Source organism: Heptranchias perlo, chromosome 20 (assembly GCF_035084215.1).
Source record: "Heptranchias perlo isolate sHepPer1 chromosome 20, sHepPer1.hap1, whole genome shotgun sequence".
Lineage (NCBI taxonomy): Eukaryota > Metazoa > Chordata > Chondrichthyes > Hexanchiformes > Hexanchidae > Heptranchias > Heptranchias perlo.
In genome coordinates this window covers 52,146,752-52,164,904 of record NC_090344.1, presented here as the reverse complement: position 1 = coordinate 52,164,904, position 18,153 = coordinate 52,146,752, and the positions used below count along the sequence as shown (strand labels likewise).

The following is an 18,153-nucleotide window of genomic DNA, read 5'->3' as shown; positions in this document are numbered from 1 at the left end:
TTATATAGCTCTGTATTTAAAAGGGCATTGAACTTTTGCTTTCTATGTAAATGTTTGTCAAACTGGGGCATGTCTGTGCTTCAAGGTTATAATGTAAAGCGCTCACTTGAAGTGAGACTGAATCATTTTGGTTTAAAATAACCAAAACTTCATTCAGTGAAATGCTTTACAATGGTTCTCACTGTCATTATAAATGTCATTCCACATGTTTCTCCTGTGTTGACAGCTCTGCATAACCGTATGCTGTAAGTGGCACTTTCAGCTTGTCCGACAGTTTTTTTGGTCAAATTGGAAATAAATACTTCAAGAATATGCTAGCAATACCCAAGAGAGGAAAACTTCACACATGCGTTAACAACATCACTACACAGCACACAGAGGAATTCTTATCCTGGTGATTTAGGAATTCTTATCCCTAAAACTGTCCAAGAATTGCAACATACTACAGCAAGGTAAATATCCAGAGAGTAATCCTACAGTGAAAATGAAGGCTCCACAATGAATTATTCATCGCAGAATGAAAAGGTAAGCACTTTGTAATCACATTTCTGTATTTTGTATTTATTTTTTTCATTTTGCACTGCTCAAATAACAGCCATGTGTTTAACCTTAGATGGTACAAATGCAACATTGATTCGTATTGGTAGAGATTCAGAGATGTAGGTAGGAGGGAAAACTTCCAGTAACATGTAGTTAACTCCATTTTAACGGTGTTGCATGAATATTTTTTTTATTCGGTCATGGGATGTGGGCGTTGCTGGCGAGGCCGGCATTTATTGCCCATCCCGAATTGCCCTTGAGAAGGTGGTGGTGAGCTGCCTTCTTGAACCGCTGCAGTCCATGTGGTGAAGGTTCTCCCACAGTGCTGTTGGGAAGAGAGTTCCAGGATTTTGACCCAGCGACGATGAAGGAACAGCGATATATTTCCAAGTCGGGATGGTGTGTGACTTGGAGGGGAACGTGCAGGTGGTGTTGTCCCCATGTGCCTGCTGCCCTTGTCCTTCTAGGTGGTAGAGGTCGTGGGTTTGGGAGGTGTTGTCGAAGAAGCCTTGGCGAGTTGCTGCAGTGCATCCTGTGGATGGTACACACTGCAGCCACAGTGCGCCGGTGGTGAAGGGAGTGAATGTTTAGGGTGGTGAATGGGGTGCCAATCAAGTGGGCTGCTTTGCCCTGGATGGTGTCGAGCTGCTTGAGTGTTGTTGGAGCTGCACTCATCCAGGCAAGTGGAGAGTATTCCATCACATTCCTGAAGTGCCTTGTAGATAGTGGAAAGACTTTGGGGAGTCAGGAGGTAAATCACTCACTGCAGAATACCCAGCCTCTGACCTGCTCTCGTAGCCACAGTATTTATGTGGCTGGTCCAGTTAAGTTTCTGGTCACTGGTGACCCCCAGGATATTGATGGTGGGGGATTCGGCGATGGTAATGCCGTTGAATGTCAAGGGGAGATGGTTAGACTCTCTCTTGTTGGAGATGGTCATTGCCTGGCACTTGTCTGTCGCGAATGTTACTTGCCACTTATGAGCCCAAGCCTGGATGTTGTCCAGGTCTTGCTGCATGCGGGCTCGGATTGCTTCATTATCTGAGGGGTTGCGAATGGAACTGAACACTGTGCAATCATCAGCGAACATCCCCATTTCTGACCTTATGATGGAGGGAAGGTCATTGATGAAGCAGCTGAAGATGGTTGGGCCTAGGACACTGCTCTGAGGAACTCCTGCAGCAATGCCCTGGGGCTGAGATGATTGGCCTCCAACAACCACTACCATCTTCCTTTGTGCTAGGTATGACTCCAGCCACTGGAGAGTTTTCCCCTTGATTCCCATTGACTTCAATTTTACGAGGGCTCCTTGGTGCCACACTCGGTCAAATGCTGCCTTGATGTCAAGGGCAGTCACTCTCACCTCACCTCTGGAATTCAGCTCTTTTGTCCATGTTTGGACCAAGGCTGTAATGAGGTCTGGAGCCGAGTAGTCCTGGAGGAACCCAAACTGAGCGTCGGTGAGCAGGTTATTGGTGAGTAAGTGCCGCTTGATAGCACCGTCTACGACACCTTCCATCACTTTGCTGATATCTAATTAAGGACACAATTGAAGATTGTACGAATAAGTGCAGTTAACGATCATCAAAGATTCCGGAATACCTGTGAAGCGCCTTGGGACATTTTACTGTTAAAGACGTTCTATAAATGCAAGTTGTTGGTAAGTATATACAATGCAGCTGTATCAAGCAGGAAATATACTGTGCATTACCATCCTTTATTGGTTTATGGTATTATTTAGCTGGCTCTATGCAACATTTCAGCAAACCCTAACAGTACACAGCAGATAACACAACAATAACTCAATTGTTTGTGACCATGATTGTCCTACAAAATAGAGTACAGTATTGCATATTGCATATTGTTGAGTGTTAAATGTCAAGTCTTCTATTAAGTTTCATATCTCTGAAATACTCTTAATAGCTCCTTGGGCAGTGAAATTGCCTTTCACACCCTTGAAATAATTGCTTTGTTCCTGCCAAGTATACATTGCTGAGTAATAACATTGCTCAATGCTAATTGTAGGAGTAATTACCATTTACTTAGTCAACCAAACCATGCAAGATTGAGCCCAGTTGGCAATAAACTTTGTAACAGAGCACTGATGTAGCTCAGGCTTTATATATTAAAAAAAAGTTGTTCCAACCTCTCTGGTTGAGGAAATAAACCAACGTTCGTTCACCTTATAGTTCTGTCCAACTTGGGACTGAGCCTTTCAGGCCATAAAAATCACAGGTTCCATCTGCTGAGTTAGTTTATCGCCACTTAAATGGAGACAGTCACGACAATTGGCCTAAATGCTTGTGCACTAGGGAATGGCAAAATTGGGGTTCCTGTTAGTGATGATCCAGTGGCTGGTGCTGGAAAATGCACATGTGTGGGTGCTGGGTGAGAACAGGATCAGACTCAGAAGTGAAATACTCTGCTGACATTTTCTGTCAAAACTCCAATATAATAAATGGGCACTTGGATGAATACCAGAGGGCAGCTGTTGCTTGTGAAATAGTACCCCAGCAAAAGATAGTGGAGTAGAATTTCCACAGGGGTGCTGATCTCCCACTGTAACTTCAGCTGAAGATCGGAGGAAATCCCAGAAAAATGGCATATGGCAGGAGATAGGGAACCCCCACCCCTGGAAATTCTGCTCTTGTGTTTTCAGGAGACGAGGGAAGAAAATTGGCTCTGTTTTGGGGGCAGGATAGGAAAGTTTTAGGAAAAAAGTATCTGATTCAGCCAAACAGAAACATTCCCACTTCTGGTTAAATGTACAAGAAGGTGTTGGTCAGGATTGGCATTGATTCCATATCTATCGCATGCCTTTACCTACCCAATCTCTAGAAAGCCAAGAGTGAAACCCAGTGATTGAACATAGAACTCGTCACCAAACACCGGTTTACTGGAATGTATCATGATGATTGTCCTCATTGCCAGTTGGTGGATTGAATATAAAGTCTTATCTGACTGAGACTCGGGCCATAAACCAACAGATTTATTTAATAGAGAACAGGTAAATCAACAGTGTTCAAAGCAACACAGTGTATTCATAGTAATTTACAAACTTTATTACCCTTGATATATCAAATGCAAAGGTACATCCCGAGATAGCTTTTAACATAACTAAATCCCTGAAAATGGCTGCTAACTCCTTACATGGCAAAAAGCTACCATGGAATTGAACTAGTCCAGACTGTCTGCTAGCTGTAAACTGATAACATGGTTCAAGCAACTGCAGTTAAACCCCCAATCAGAGGCTACTGGCCTCAGATGCCCATCAAAGGGCTACATGCAATCATTGACTCTGTCCCGACTCATAGACCTCAGACATAGCTGTCAATCAACTTCACCACCCCAGGCTGGCTTGCTTCTTTAACATATTTCGAGATCCTTTGAAAACATGTTGGAACAAAAGATATGAACAAACTGAAGTAATCTTAATTACATAGATCAGGTACCAACAACAATTTGCGTTTATATAGCACCTTTAACCTAGTAAAACATCCCAAGGTGCTTCACAGGAGTGATTATCAAACAAAATTTGACACCGAGCCACATAAGATGATATTAGGACAGGTGACCAAAAACTGTGCTTCAAACAACATTCTTACTTCCCCACAGTTCAAAGACACAGGCCAATTGTAGTCCCCCAAATGGTGTCTTGGCTAAGATTAACATAGGGAACAGAGATTAAGGGTGAAAGCTGGAAGTCCACTGGTCTCTGTAGCTCAATACCGATCCACATACTGCATTGACCCACAGTGATTAGATGAATACTGTTCAAAACATTCTGATAGCAAAGATGACAATGAACGTGCTACAGCTGCTGTCGTCAGTATTCTCTAAATCAAGCAGAATTTTAAGCAGCAACTTCTTGTTTGCATGTTAGGAATTCCTGATAACACAATCAACTAATTCTGAGTCTTTGTGTAAAGCTTACTGACTTTGGTAAAGAATGTAACCCGTTTTATCACTCTTCAAAATTTGTCTCAGTTGGAATCAAGAAGTCTGATCCTTGGGAGGCCGCACAGCTGCAAAGTCTTGCTTCACATTGGATGTATCATTAGCATAAAAAAAACCTTTAAAAGGTTAGGATGTGAAAATGCTATTATTGTAGTTCTTCAATTTTGTGCTGTATTCTTAACTGAACTCCTAGTCAGTGTGCAGTTCAAATTGGGACAAAGCTGTGCAAATTCAGAGCCATTTATCAGGAGTCCCTGGGACGTTCTAGTCATTTTTTGTTCAGGATTTTCTGGCTGCATTTCTTTTTAAACTGTTGTTCTTTGCAGAATTTTTTTAAACAAACCTTTTACTTTGTTCAGTTTATCATGTGGAAAGGAAGCTGCTTTCACAGTTTTGTAAAAAGTAGAAATAAAAGGCAAGAATTAGTCTCCGTTTCATTCCCTGTCTTGTGATGCCACTTCCAACAGTTTCCATCCACTCTGCTCAGCTGTAAGACTGATGCTCAAAGTATGGAAAGTTTAGTACAGTACTTGGATAGCACAAGTATGAATGCAGATGTGACCGGTATCATAGATGCCCATCACAGACAGACTACTGTGACTACTGCTCAACAGACATGGCCTGCCCCACTTTCAGTTTGTCCACCAGGAACTAAACCATTGTTTTAATGCCTCGAAGGAGGAAGTCCCTTGTTGACAGGTTTTTATTCATGCCTTTCTGGAGCTGACCGCTAAGAGATTGAAAGAGGAGCCCAGAGCGAACTGCTGTTGATTGCCATCCTCTCCCTGGAGAAGTACCTTGGGCCCATTTGCAAGGGTACCTAAACACTGCATCGCGGGCCTCCCAGCCTATGGTGTTCTCCAGTACTAGCCCTTCTATCCCAACACAGCCCGCACTACTTCCAGGTACATACTCTTCCATTTCCAACATGTGTAGGAGGAAGAGATTGCCTCTGCTCCACTCAGTATAGTGAAATCATAAACCAGTTCTTTATAAATATGTTTGTTCTAGATGTTACAAAATTGCATAGGGGAAATCCCCCCCCCCCGACTCAGCCACATTGTCCCCGTCAAACATTTGCAGTGTTCTTCACTGTACGTAGAGAAGCTGACTGTGAGACATTAATTGTAGTACTCAGCTATGCCTGACCTGGGAGTCACTGAAAGATGATTCATAAAATACTATAAATCAATGACATTTCCTTGGCACTAATGATTTCCACAGGATGGAAACTGAATTGTGCCTTTAGCAGTGAATGAGATGATGAACATCGAATTGCCACAGCAATAAACTGGTTGGGTTTTCATACAAGCCAAGTGGTAACTAATTAAAAGCCCATTGCTGTTAAATACTGTAATTGCAGATGAACACATGGAGAGCATGCCACTTAGTGTGATTATTGAGATGCAATTTAGATGTCAGCCTCACCTCAGTGCGAGCACCCTTGCCTCTGAGTCAGAAGGTTGTGGGTTCAAGCTCCACCCTAAAGATTTGAGAGCGTAATCTAGGCTGACATTTTAGTGACGTACCAAGGTGCCGTCTTTAGGATGAGACCTTAAACTGAAGCCCAATCTGCCCTCACAGATAGATGTGCAAGATCCCATGACACTACTGGAACCAGAGTGGGGGAGTTCTCTTGGTGTCCAGGCCAACATGTATCCCACTACCAACATCTAAAACAAATTATCTGGTCATTTAGCTCATTGTTGTTTGTGGGAGCTTGCTGTGTACAATTTGGCTGCCACTTTTCCATACATTACAACAGTGACTATACTTCAAAAAGTACTTCATTGTCTGTAAAGCACTTTGGAATTTCCTGAGGTTGTGAAAGGCGCTGCATAAATGCAAGTTTTTTTTTCCTGATAATATTTCTGGTGGTTGTAGGACAGTGCATTGCAGCAGCATTTGTAAAATTACACCAGTCACTTTTGGTACTGTAAATTTCAAAAAGCAGTCATTTAGTGAAGAGGGATAATACCTGGGGCCACAAGTTTTCTGTCGGTCTCCAAAACTGGCTTTAACATGGGCTCCCGGAATCCCAGTTAAAAAAACAATTTATGAAAGCGGCTTTATGAATACAAGAAAATAGGGAATGGAAAAGGCCATTTGGCCAATCAGTCCAGCTCCTTCCATGCTCCATATGGAATCTGCTCCAGCATGGACACTAACCATCCATTTCATTTTCTGAGGGTAAATTCTACATAAGTATTCCCTGATTTCCAGATGAAGGAAAATATATCCCATCTAAGAAACACCCCAATACATTTTGCATACAAAACTCCTCTGAAATGCAGTTACTTTTCTTATCGGAATAAACATGGCAGTCAATTTATGCGCAGAGATGAATTAATGTGGGGGGTTTTTTGGTGCTATTGGTTAAGGGAGGACATTGGATTCACTACTTATGGAAAGTTACAACCTAAAAAGGTTTTGTTTTTATGTCCTGCATTGATTTCTCAGAATATTGATGGCATTGTGACGAGATTAGCAGTTCATCAGCCAATATTGTCAATTCCGACATGCCATGCCTGAACACAAGGCGATAATAAACAATGCTATTTTTACAAATTTAATTTAAAGCTTTAAAGAAGTTATTTGCAGACTTGAGTAGAAACAAAGTAAGCCAAACCATGAGAAATATTTTCATGCGATCCATGTCCAAAATGCTACATTTTTGTTGGTGGTATAAGGGTGTGATATGCTTACCAAGAAGGCAGGAAGTTAGAGGCCAAGTCTTAATATGCACTTCAACTGTTAGCTGACACGTGGTATCAGAGAGGGCCACAAACAGGCCATGTGTCTGCCCTCATGCTGGACCTGTTTCTGGCTGGGGCAGAGATCACCTCTTACAAAAGGTAGGTAATATAATGCATAGAATTATCAGGGTCAGAGTGACCTCCTGGAATAGTTTCAATCGCCAAAGGGGTCGGAGAGGAATTTCCCAGATTTTTTCCCCCAAATTCACACAAGGTATCTCAATTGTGTGGGGCAGGCTGCATGGACCAGAGGGTCTTTTGCTGTCTGTCATAGTTCCTATGTTGGTATAGATGGGGATTGGTATGTGGCATGCAGGGGAGGACAAAGGAGATATGAATTACAAAATAAGAGCTAAAATAAGGAAGATATTCTGTATTTTCAACCTGGGATCAATATCATTGAAGTGTCCATGTACTTATGGCACTGATCTCCCAATTCTTGATCAAAAACAAGAAAACTGGGGTTAAGGAGTGAGGGAGAATGTTGCCCCCACACACCTCCTACCGGACTGAGATCAATCCTTGCTGCAAAAACAGAAATGGGGAAAAACAACTTTCAACAGATGAACTTCAATAATTCTACCTGGACATATAGCAAATGTGACATCGGACAGTGTAACTTTCAATAACGACGATGACTAGGAGTCAGTTGGACTCGGAACATGGAAGAGTGCGTGATTTGAGGTATTCAGTTAAAGGGGCAGAGTTAGCAATTTCTGGCATGCAACGCACATTTCTGTTTAACTCTCATATTTTAATCACAACTTTACTCCAAGCACAGACTAATTTTTATACCGAATTACTCGATCCTCTACTTTAATGGAGACATTAAACTGTTTATCTTGAGCAGAATTAAAGCACACCCCTGTGAGGCTGCTGAAGTGTCCAGATATGTAATCTGATTATTGCTGCCTCTGGCTTTTAGGTGATTCTAGTGTTGAAGTGGAGTAAAGTCCAAGCAATGCAGATGTAGCACAAATCAAAAATAGCCAGCTGGAGCCTGTCGCACGCGTTACCTTTCGTTGCTTGCGATTTGTCGAGCTTTTCCTTTTGGTTCTTCCGCCGTGTTTCCTTTATTTTTTGGGTCTTGGGTTTCTTGGCCTTTTTACCACCCTTTGTGTTCCGTGACTGTGCAGCGTCGGATGGCTTCTCCGCGGTCTGCCCTTCCGACCGTGTGCACACATCTAAAAGAGAACAAAACACACGTTTGTCAGAAATTGTACCGCAATTCACTCGCCCTCTGCAGGGATCAGTCTTCTCAAATGATTTCAGTACTTTACTCAGAATTGTGTTCACAAGATGGGAAGGCTTTTAAAACTAACTTCATTGAGTCACACTAACAGCAGTCGGTGTACTCAGGGTGCAGCTGTATAAAAGCATTGCCTTGGGGTAGTCAAAGGGGAGGGAGCTAAGATTAAAGATACTTTTCAAAGATATGTTTCCAAGTAGATTGCGAATGAAATATGAGTGGAGTTAAAGATTCTCAATTTGTGCAGAACTCAACTTCACAACAGGAGACAGCCAATTTCCTGTCAGGTGAATAACTAGGTTTGCCACAAAAAGTGCATTCAATTATTACAAGTGTTCACACGCAACAATATGCAGGGAGATCCTGTGTACGTTTAATCATCAAGGAAGATTGTTCATGTTGTTAGTGGGTTTTTTTTCTTTGTAGATCTATTTTTCTCCATGTCCTCTTCCCCATTCGGACGGCAGCTGCCCTCTTTACAAAGCTCTGCCAATGTCGCAGCTGGTAATTATGATTATTGCTCCTCTGAACTTTCCTTCCTCTTTCCGCTCAAGCTCCCAATAACTCATAAGGCACACCCTTCCTCCCTGTATCCTTCCTGTGTCTGACTCAAGCGCCATTACCTTCTCTAAATCACTGCTTCCCAAGAGTTCCAAATTGTCAAACTCCTAAACTTCTTCAGACCGCCCTTCCTCCAACCATCGATTGGCTTTTCCAAACTTAGCCATGATTTCAAGAACCCTCTGATTGTCTCTCGCTCTTTGTGGGGAAGATATTTGTATCTTCCCCTAAAGGCACAGTTGTGATCAGGGACTTGCCATGTGATCAAATTAACGGTCCCTTGTTTTACCAATCTGTGACACAACACATTGCCATACACCATATCGTCTTTACCTCACCTTGCTGCACTTTGTAGTAATATAGGAACAGGAGTAGGCTGTTCAGCCCCTCGAGCCTGTTCCGGCATTCAATGGCTCATCTGAATTGTGTAGAATTCTTCCTCTGTTAACAACAGTAACTTCCATTTTGTAGTGCTTTTAAGATTAACACAACACCAAAGTGCTTCACACACAGAAATAGACCAAGACACAGAGGGAGAGATTTGCGGGGTGGGGTTGAATGCCTGGTCGAAAAGATAGTTTTTGAGAATGCTTTTAAAAGAGGAACGAGGAGAGGGGGCCTACGGAGCCCTCTGCTAGCTATGGTGAGGTGAAGGGAGGGGGCAACTCACATGGCCAGAGTCAGAGCATTGAGGGCTGTGACCGAAGGATGTGGGGATATGTGAGGTTGAAGGGGGTTGTGGAGGTAAGGAGGATGGGGAAAGGCCATGGAAGGATTTGAAGACACGAAAGAGGAGTTTAAATTTGATATGCTGGGGGTCAGAGAGATGGGAGCGATGGGTAAGTGAGACAAGATACAGAGAGCTGTGTTTTGGATAAGATGGAGTTTGTGGGGGGCAAAGGATGAAGGGCCAGCAAGGAAGGCATTGCAAAAATTGAGTCTAAAGCATGGATAAGGGTTTCAGCAGCCAAGTGGATGAGGTGAGAAGAGGCATTATCATATTGTAAAGTTCCATTCAGTTGATATTATCAATGGGACTCTGAGCAGCAAATCCAATTTAAGACTAAATCAGTGGATGAGAGCAATTCAGTGGATGTTAGACGGGGATGAATTGGTTAGGGAAGAGCTGGATGCACTGCCGCAACTGAGAAGCAGCAGGAGAGAAATGCCAAAGGATTGGAACTCAAATTGCCAATTGCTTTGTGTTTTGGGTCAGCAAAGCCTGGAACATAAATCACAAAACAATAGAAAGCCACTCAGCCCACAAGCTCACTCCTTCCCCTTAACTAGTCTGGCAAGTGGCATTTCCAACCCTGTATGTTACAACTTTATGGTTCAACGTCAGGATACTCTGGCACTCTGCCCATGTGACAACTGGTTAAGTTGTGTCTTTCTTCATGATGAAAGGCCAACTTAATTAGGTGTCTGCCTTGGCTCAGTTGCTAGCACTCTCATCTCTGAGTCCGAAAGTCAAGGGTTCGAGCCCCAATCCAGAGACGAGCACATGATCATAGAAACATAGAAAATAGGAGCAAGAGTAGGCCATTCGGCCCTTCGGGCCTGCTCCGCCATTCAAAATTATCATGACTGATCGTCTAACTCAGTACCCTGTTCCTGCTTTTCCCCAATATCCCTTGATCCCTTTAGCATTAAGAAATATATCTATCTCCTTGAATACATCTAATGACTTGGCCTCCACTGCCTTCTGTGGCAGAGAATTCCACAGGTTCACCACCCTCTGAGTGAAGAAATTTCTCCTCATCTCTGTTCTAAATGGCATACCGTGTATCCTGAGACCCCTGATTCTGGACTCCCCAGCCATCGGGAACATCCTCCCTGCATCTAGTCTGTCGAGTCCTGTTAAAATTTTATATGTTTCGATCAGATCACCTCTCATTCTTCTAAACTCTAGTGAATATAGGCCTGGTTGACCCAATCTCTCCTCATACGTCAGTCCTGCCATCCCAGGAATCAGTGTGGTAAACCTTCGTTGCACTCCCTCCATGGCAAGGACATCCTTCCTCAGATAAAGAGACCAAAACTGCACACAATACTCCAGATGTGGCCTCACCAAGGCCCTGTATAACTGCATGAAGACATCCCTGCTCCTTTACTCAAATCCCCTTGCAATGAAGGCCAACATACCATTCGCCTTCTGAACTGCTTGCTGCACCTGAATGCTCGCTTTCAGTGACTGGTGTACAAGGACACCCAGGTCTCATTGCACCTCCCCTTTTCCCAATCTATCACCATAATCTAGGCTGACAAATCAGTGCAGTGCTGAGGGATTATTGCACTGTCTGAGATGCCATCTTTGGGATGAGATATTAAACCAAGGTCCCATCAGGCAGACATAAAGATCCCATGGCCTTATTCAAGTTCTCCTGGTGTCCTGGCCAGTATTTATCCCTCAAGTAACATCACTAAAATGGATTACCTGGTCATTTATTTCATTGCTGTTTGTGGGAGCTTGCATGTGTGCAATTTGGCTGGCATGTTTCCCTACATTACAACAGTGACGACAGCCAATTAAATATTTTTGAAGTGGAAAGCACTTTGGGACGTCCTGAGGTAATGAAAGGTGCTATATAAATGCAAGTTACTACTTTTATTATGTGATTGACAGTTTATGTATGTTGCAGACTTATTATGTGTGTTTCATTAAACCCTTGGTCTAAAATATTAAGTAGGATTAGCTGAACTGCCACATAAAATAGTGTTGCTAGGCAAATTGGCTTTGGCTAGTAACAATGAGGTCAGTAAATAGTGGAACCGAAACTGATGTTCATTGAGGTCAAAAAGCAGTCTCTTTAACTTAGTCTAAATGGCTTCTAATTTTCTAAAAACAGATCTATCCCTAATATGCTGAAATTCCACTGGGTTACTGCCAATCTCGCATTGTAACTCTAACCGTTCCTCTGGTGAATTGCTTCTGGAGTGCAGTGAACATTAACCACAGGACCAGAGAGATTTATAGCACAGAAGGAGGCCATTCGGCCATCATGTCCATGCTGGTTATTTGCTCGAGCATCCGTTAGTAAGCGCACTGCCCATGCTCTCCGAAGAGCACTACATCTTCCTTTGCTTCAAATATATCGCTTGGACTTGGAAATATATCGCCGTTCCTTCATCGTCGCTGGGTCAAAATCCTGGAACTCCCTTCCAAACAGCACTGTGGGAGAACCGTCACCACACGGACTGCAGCGGTTCAAGAAGGCGGCTCACCACCACCTTCGCAAGGGCAATTAGGGATGGGCAATAAATGCCGGCCGCGCCAGCGACGCCCACATCCCATGAACGAATAAAAAAAAAGTTATCCACTTTTCTCTTCCAAAGATTCAGTGATCTCTGCTTCGGTTACTTCCTGTGGCAATGCATTGCAGCTCTATCAACTCTGTATTTAAAAAAAAAAGTGCTCCTATCCTCTCTCCAAATTTTCTCAGTGACAATTTTAAATTGATGGCCTCTTGTTCCAACGATGTCTCCATCCCTTCTGTAGCCTTGGAATTAATGGCTTATTGCCACAAGTCTACTTTAGTAATGCAAGAAAGAACTTGTATTTATGTAACACTTTTCACAGCCTCAGGGTGTCCCAGGGCACTTCACAGCCAATGAAGGACTTTCTGAAATGCAGTCACTGTTGTAATGTAGGCAAATTCAGCAGCCAATATGCACACAGGTCCCACAAACAGCAGTGAGATAAATGACCAGTTAATCTGTTTCTGGTGGTGTTGGTTGTAAGACAAGTGTTGGCCAGGACACTGGGAGAATTCTTCTTTGTCAGTGGGACTATTTAGATGAGTATTAAAGATATTCTACCCTAAAGGCAGGTCAGTGATAGCCTTATCTACAGCTTCAGTGGGGAATAAAGATAGTTGGATGAAATGTTCAGACATGGGCCTGATTTGTAATGAACCTCATCTACCTGTCAAAGTTTTTTGAAATGGAATTTTTTTTTTACACATTTTTCTGCTGCTTGTGTGGTTCCAAACAGTTGCCGTGAGCCCTCAGACTGCACGTCCCACCAATATTGGCAGTCAAATGTCCTTCTGCTTTCAATCCGTTGGCTTGTGTTACATAGGCAAAGTAGTAAAGGAACCACAGTGGAACCGAACGATAGAATAGATTCACTACATACCTTAATGGATGCCTGGGTTTCTTAATGCTGCCTATACATTTCCCCCTTGGTGCAGCACCTGTAACTGCAACCTGCAAGTGAGGATTTGCCTACAGGCATTTGACAAGAGGATTGAGAGAACTTTTTGAAAGGAGTTTTTTCATTACTGCTTGGTATGGTTACATAATTCTTCATCTCTTACTCAGATCTAGTTCGCCATTAGCTGCTTGCCTGCTTCATTAACCACATAACCATCGAGATTTACAGCACAGAAGGAGGCTATTCGACCATCATGTCCATGCTGGTTATTTGCTCGAGCATCCATTAGTAATCGCACAAATCTGATTGAATTCTTTGAGGAAGTGACGAGGAGGATTGATGAGGGTAGTGCAGTGGATGTTGTCCACATGGATTTTAGTAAGGCATTTGATAAGGTCTCACATGGCAGACTGGTCAGAAAGGGAAATGTGGCGAATTGGATCCAAAATTGGCTCAGTAACAGGAAACAAAGGGTAAAAGTCCATGGATGTCTTTGCGAATGGAAATCCGTTTCCAGTGGTGTGCCACAGGGCTCAGTGTTGGGTCCCTTGCTGTTTGTGGTATATATTAATGATTTGGACTTGAATGTAGGGGGCATGATTGGCAAATTTGCAGACGACACAAAAATTGGCCGTGTAGTTGATAGTGAAGAGGATAGCTGTAGACTCCAAGAAGATATCAATGGGTTGGTGGAGTGGGCGGAAAAGTGGCAAATGGAGTTCAACCCGGAGAAGTGTGAGGTAATGCACTTAGGAAGGGCAAACAGTAAAAGGGAATATGCAGTAAACTGGAATATATTGAGAGGGGTGGAGGAAGAGAGAGACCTTGGACTGCATGTGCACAGGTCCCTGAAGGTGGCAGTACAGGTAGATAAGGTTGTGAAGAAGGCATATGGAATGCTCTCCGTTATTAGCCGAGGTATAGAATACAAAAGCAGGGATGTAATGATGGAACTGTATAAAACGCTGGTAAGGCCACAGCTGGAGTATTGTGCGCAGTTCTGGTCACTACATCACAGGAAGGACGTAATTGCTCTGGAGAGAGTGCAGAGAAGATTTACAAGAATGTTGCCAGAGCTTGAAAATTGCAGCTACGAGGAGAGACTGGATAGGCTGGGGTTGTTTTCCTTGGAGCAGAGGAGGCTGAGGGGAGACTTGATTGAGGTGTACAAAATTATGAGGGGCCCAGATAGAGTAGACAGGGACTACCTGTTTCCCCTAGCAGAGAGTTCAAGAACTGGAGGACACAGATTTAAGCTGATTGGCGGAAGAATTAGAGGGGACATGAGGAAAAACTTTTTTACCCAGAGGGTGGTGGGTGTATGGAATTCACTGCCTGAATTGGTGGTAGAGGCAGGGACCCTCAACTCTTTTTAAAAAGTACCTGGACCTGCACCGAAAGTGCTGTAAGCTGCAGGGCTACGGACCGGGTGCTGGAAGGTGAGATTAGAATGGGCACCTAGTTGTTCTTCGAATCGGTGTGGACACGATGGGCCGAATGGCCCCCTTCTGTACTGTATCTTTTCTATGGTTCATTGTATTATGTGACAAGAACTTGCTTTGGGAGACTATTGTCTGCCAAGGTTCCTCTTCACTGGCCCCAAGAGTCAGTTTTATTTACATTAATTTGTGTTATAAATTGTTGCAAAGATGACTGGTGATAAGGGTTTCAAGAGGTGGACTTCAACAGAGGTTCACAGTGGATTGTTAATTTATTAGTTGGGACTGATGTTGAATGGTAACTTGGATCCTGGCAGCCTGAAAGGCAGGTTTTACTCTGCATTAAATGTTAAACCAAAGAGGTTAGATTATAGCCGTGGTATCATAAGACCATAAGAGATAGGAGCAGGAGTAGGCCATTTGGCCCCTCGAGCCTGCTCCGCCATTCAATGAGATCATGGCTGATCTGATTTTTACCTCAACTCCACTTTCCCGCCCTTTCCCCATATCCTTTGACTCTCTTGCTGATCAAAAATTTGTCTAACTCAGCCTTGAATGTATTCAATGACTCAGCCTCCACTGCTTTTTGGGGTAAAGAATTCCAAAGATTCACGACCCTCTGGGAGAAGAAATTCCTCCTCATTTCCGTCTTAAACAGGCGACTCCTTATTCTGAGACTATGCCCCCTAGTTTCAGATTCCCCCATGAGGGGTAACGTCCTCTCAGCATCTACCCTATCGAGTCCCCTCAGAATCTTTTGTATGTTTCAATAAGATCTCCTCTCATTCTTCTAAACTCCAATGAGTATAGACCCAACCTGTTCAATCTTTCCTCATAAAGCAACCCTTCCATACCCAGAATCAACCGAGTGAACCTTCTCTGAACTGGCTCCAATGCAAGTATGTCCTTCCTTAAATAAGGGCACCAGAACTGTACGCAGTGCTCCAGGTGTGGTCTCACCAACACCCTGTACAGTTGTAGCATGACTTCCCTGCTTTTATACTCCATCCCCCTAGAAATAAAGGCCAATATTCTATTTGCCTCACGGATTACCTGTTGAACTTGTATGTTGACTTTTTGTGTTTCATGTACCAGGATACCCAGATCCCTCTGTACCACAGCATTTTGTAGTATTTCTCCATTCAAATAATATTTTGCTTTTTTATTTTTCCTCCCAAAGTGGATGACTTCACATTTTCCCCACATTATATTCCATCTGCCAAATTTTTGCCCATTCGCTTAACCTGTTAATATCCCTTTGCAGACACTTTGTGTCCTCATCGCAACTTGCTTTTCCACCTATCTTTGTATCATCAGCAAATTTGGCCACAAGACACTCTGTTCCTTCATTCAAGTCATTGATATATATTGTAAATAGTTGAGGCCCCAGCACTGATCTCTGTGGCATTCCACTAGTTACAGACTGCCATTTTGAAAATGACCCTTTTATCCCGACTCTTTGTTTTCTGTTAGTTAGCCAATCCTCTATCCATGCCAGTATATTACCCCCAACACCATGAGCTCTTATCTTGTGCAGTAATCTTTTATGTGGCACCTTATCGAATGCCTTTTGGAAATCCAAATATACTGCATCCATTGGTTCCCCTTTATCCACCCTGCCCGTTACTTCCTCAAAGAACTTTAATAAATTTGTTAGACACGTTTTTCCCTTCATAAAACCATGTTGACTCTCCTTGATTGTATTACGAGTCTCCAAATGTCCTGCTACTACTTCCTTAATAATGGATTCTAGCATTTTCCCAATGACAGATGTTAGGCAAACTGGTCTATTGTTACCTGCTTTCTGTCTCACTCCCTTCTTGAATAGGGGTGTTACGTTTGCGGTTTTCCAATCCGCTGGGACCTTTCCAGAATCTAGTGAATTCTGGACGATGACAACCAATGCATCCACTATCTCTGCAGCCACTTCCTTTAAGACCCTCGGATGCAAGCCAGGGGGCTTGTCAGCCTTTAGACCCATTAGTTTACCAAGTACTTTTTCCTCCAGTGATACAGTGCCGTAGCCAGTTTGCTCATCCTCCCTGCAGTCCCTGCACTCGTCCACAAGGGCGGCAAGAACCTCGTATCTATTGGACAAGTGCAGAGGCTGAGGCTCCTGCAATGCTACCTCCTGGATCACCGTACCTGCCTCACTCACAGTCACACCCTCCTGTCCCTGACCACGTGCCAATTCTACAGTATTTAGTCTAAGGGGCCTGACTGCCTCCTGGATCAAAGTGTCCAGGTAACTTTCTCCCTCACTGATACCTTGCAATGTCTGCAGCTCAGACTCCAGCTCCTCAACTCGGAGCCGAAGTTCCTCGAACTGCAGACACTTCCTGCAGATGTAGTTGCCCTGGACAAAACTGTCTCGTAGCTCCCACATATTGCAGTCGCAACACATCTCCTTCCCTGTCATAACTATTTTATTTATTTAATTGATTACTACAATGCCAAGTAAATTATTTTTAGGTTGATACAAAAACTGGCCTTGTTTAATTTATTAAATTAAGTTCAGTTTTTTTTTAAATTTAGTTTTATGGTATAAGTTATTTAGCCCACAGTCCGAATAAAGGAGAAAACAGAAGATCCTCACCACCAAACACCGACCTGCCTCACCTGTGACGTCACACTGCAGTTTGTTTTTGTTGTTGCTGTGACCCCCTCCCTCGGCCCGCCCCTCCCCCCCCCCCCCCGCTCTCGGCCCGCCCCTCCCCCCCCCGCTCTCGGCCCGCCCCTCCCCCCCCCCCCGCTCTCGGCCCGCCCCTCCCCCCCCCCCCCCGCTCTCGGCCCTCCCCCCCCCCCCCCGCTCTCGGCCCGCCCCTCCCCCCCCCCCCCCCGCTCTCGGCCCGCCCCTCCCCCCCCCGCTCTCGGCCCGCCCCTCCCCCCCCCCCGCTCTCGGCCCGCCCCTCCCCCCCCCCCCCCCGCTCTCGGCCCGCCGCTCTTGGCCCGCCCCTCCCCCCCGCCGCTCTCGGCCCGCCCCATCCCCCCCCCCGCCCCTGCTCTCGGCCCGCCCTCCCCCCCTCCCCCCCTCCCCCTCCCCGCCTCCCCCCTCCCCCGGCCCCCCCTCCCCCCTCCCCCGGCCCGCCCTCCCCCCTCCCCCGGCCCCCCCTCTCCCGCCCTCCCCTCCCCCTCCCTCCCTCCCCCCCTCCCCTCCCCTCCCCTCCCCCCCCCCTCCCCTCCCTCCCCTCAGTCTGAGGTGCATCATATCAAAGGTGGACCTTGAGCAAGACATTGGTTGAGATTGTGGTCCTCAGCAAAAAATGAGTGGGTAACACCAGACTACACGGCCTAGACTTTCCAACCTGTATTACTTTAACACTGGCGTTCAGACGCTAAATGGAAACGGGCTACTCATAGAATCATAAAATGGTTACAGCACAGAAGGAGGTCATTCGGCCCATCGAGCCTGTGCTGGCTCTTTGTAAGAGCAATCCAGTTAGTCCCATTCCCCCGCTCTTTCCCCATAGCTCTGCAAATTTTTTCCCTTCAAGT

At 44.6% G+C, this 18,153-nt stretch overlaps 1 protein-coding gene across 1 annotated transcript in view; it reads right to left on the bottom strand.

The window, feature by feature from the left end:
* LOC137336048 (dickkopf-related protein 4-like) overlaps nucleotides 1-18,153 on the bottom strand; it is a 41,147-nt gene that overhangs the window by 1,046 nt on the left and 21,948 nt on the right. Inside the window, exon 3 of the mRNA XM_068001550.1 lies at nucleotides 8,270-8,437. Coding sequence (XP_067857651.1) covers nucleotides 8,270-8,437 — 168 coding nt within the window. The remainder of the gene's footprint in view (nucleotides 1-8,269; nucleotides 8,438-18,153) is intronic.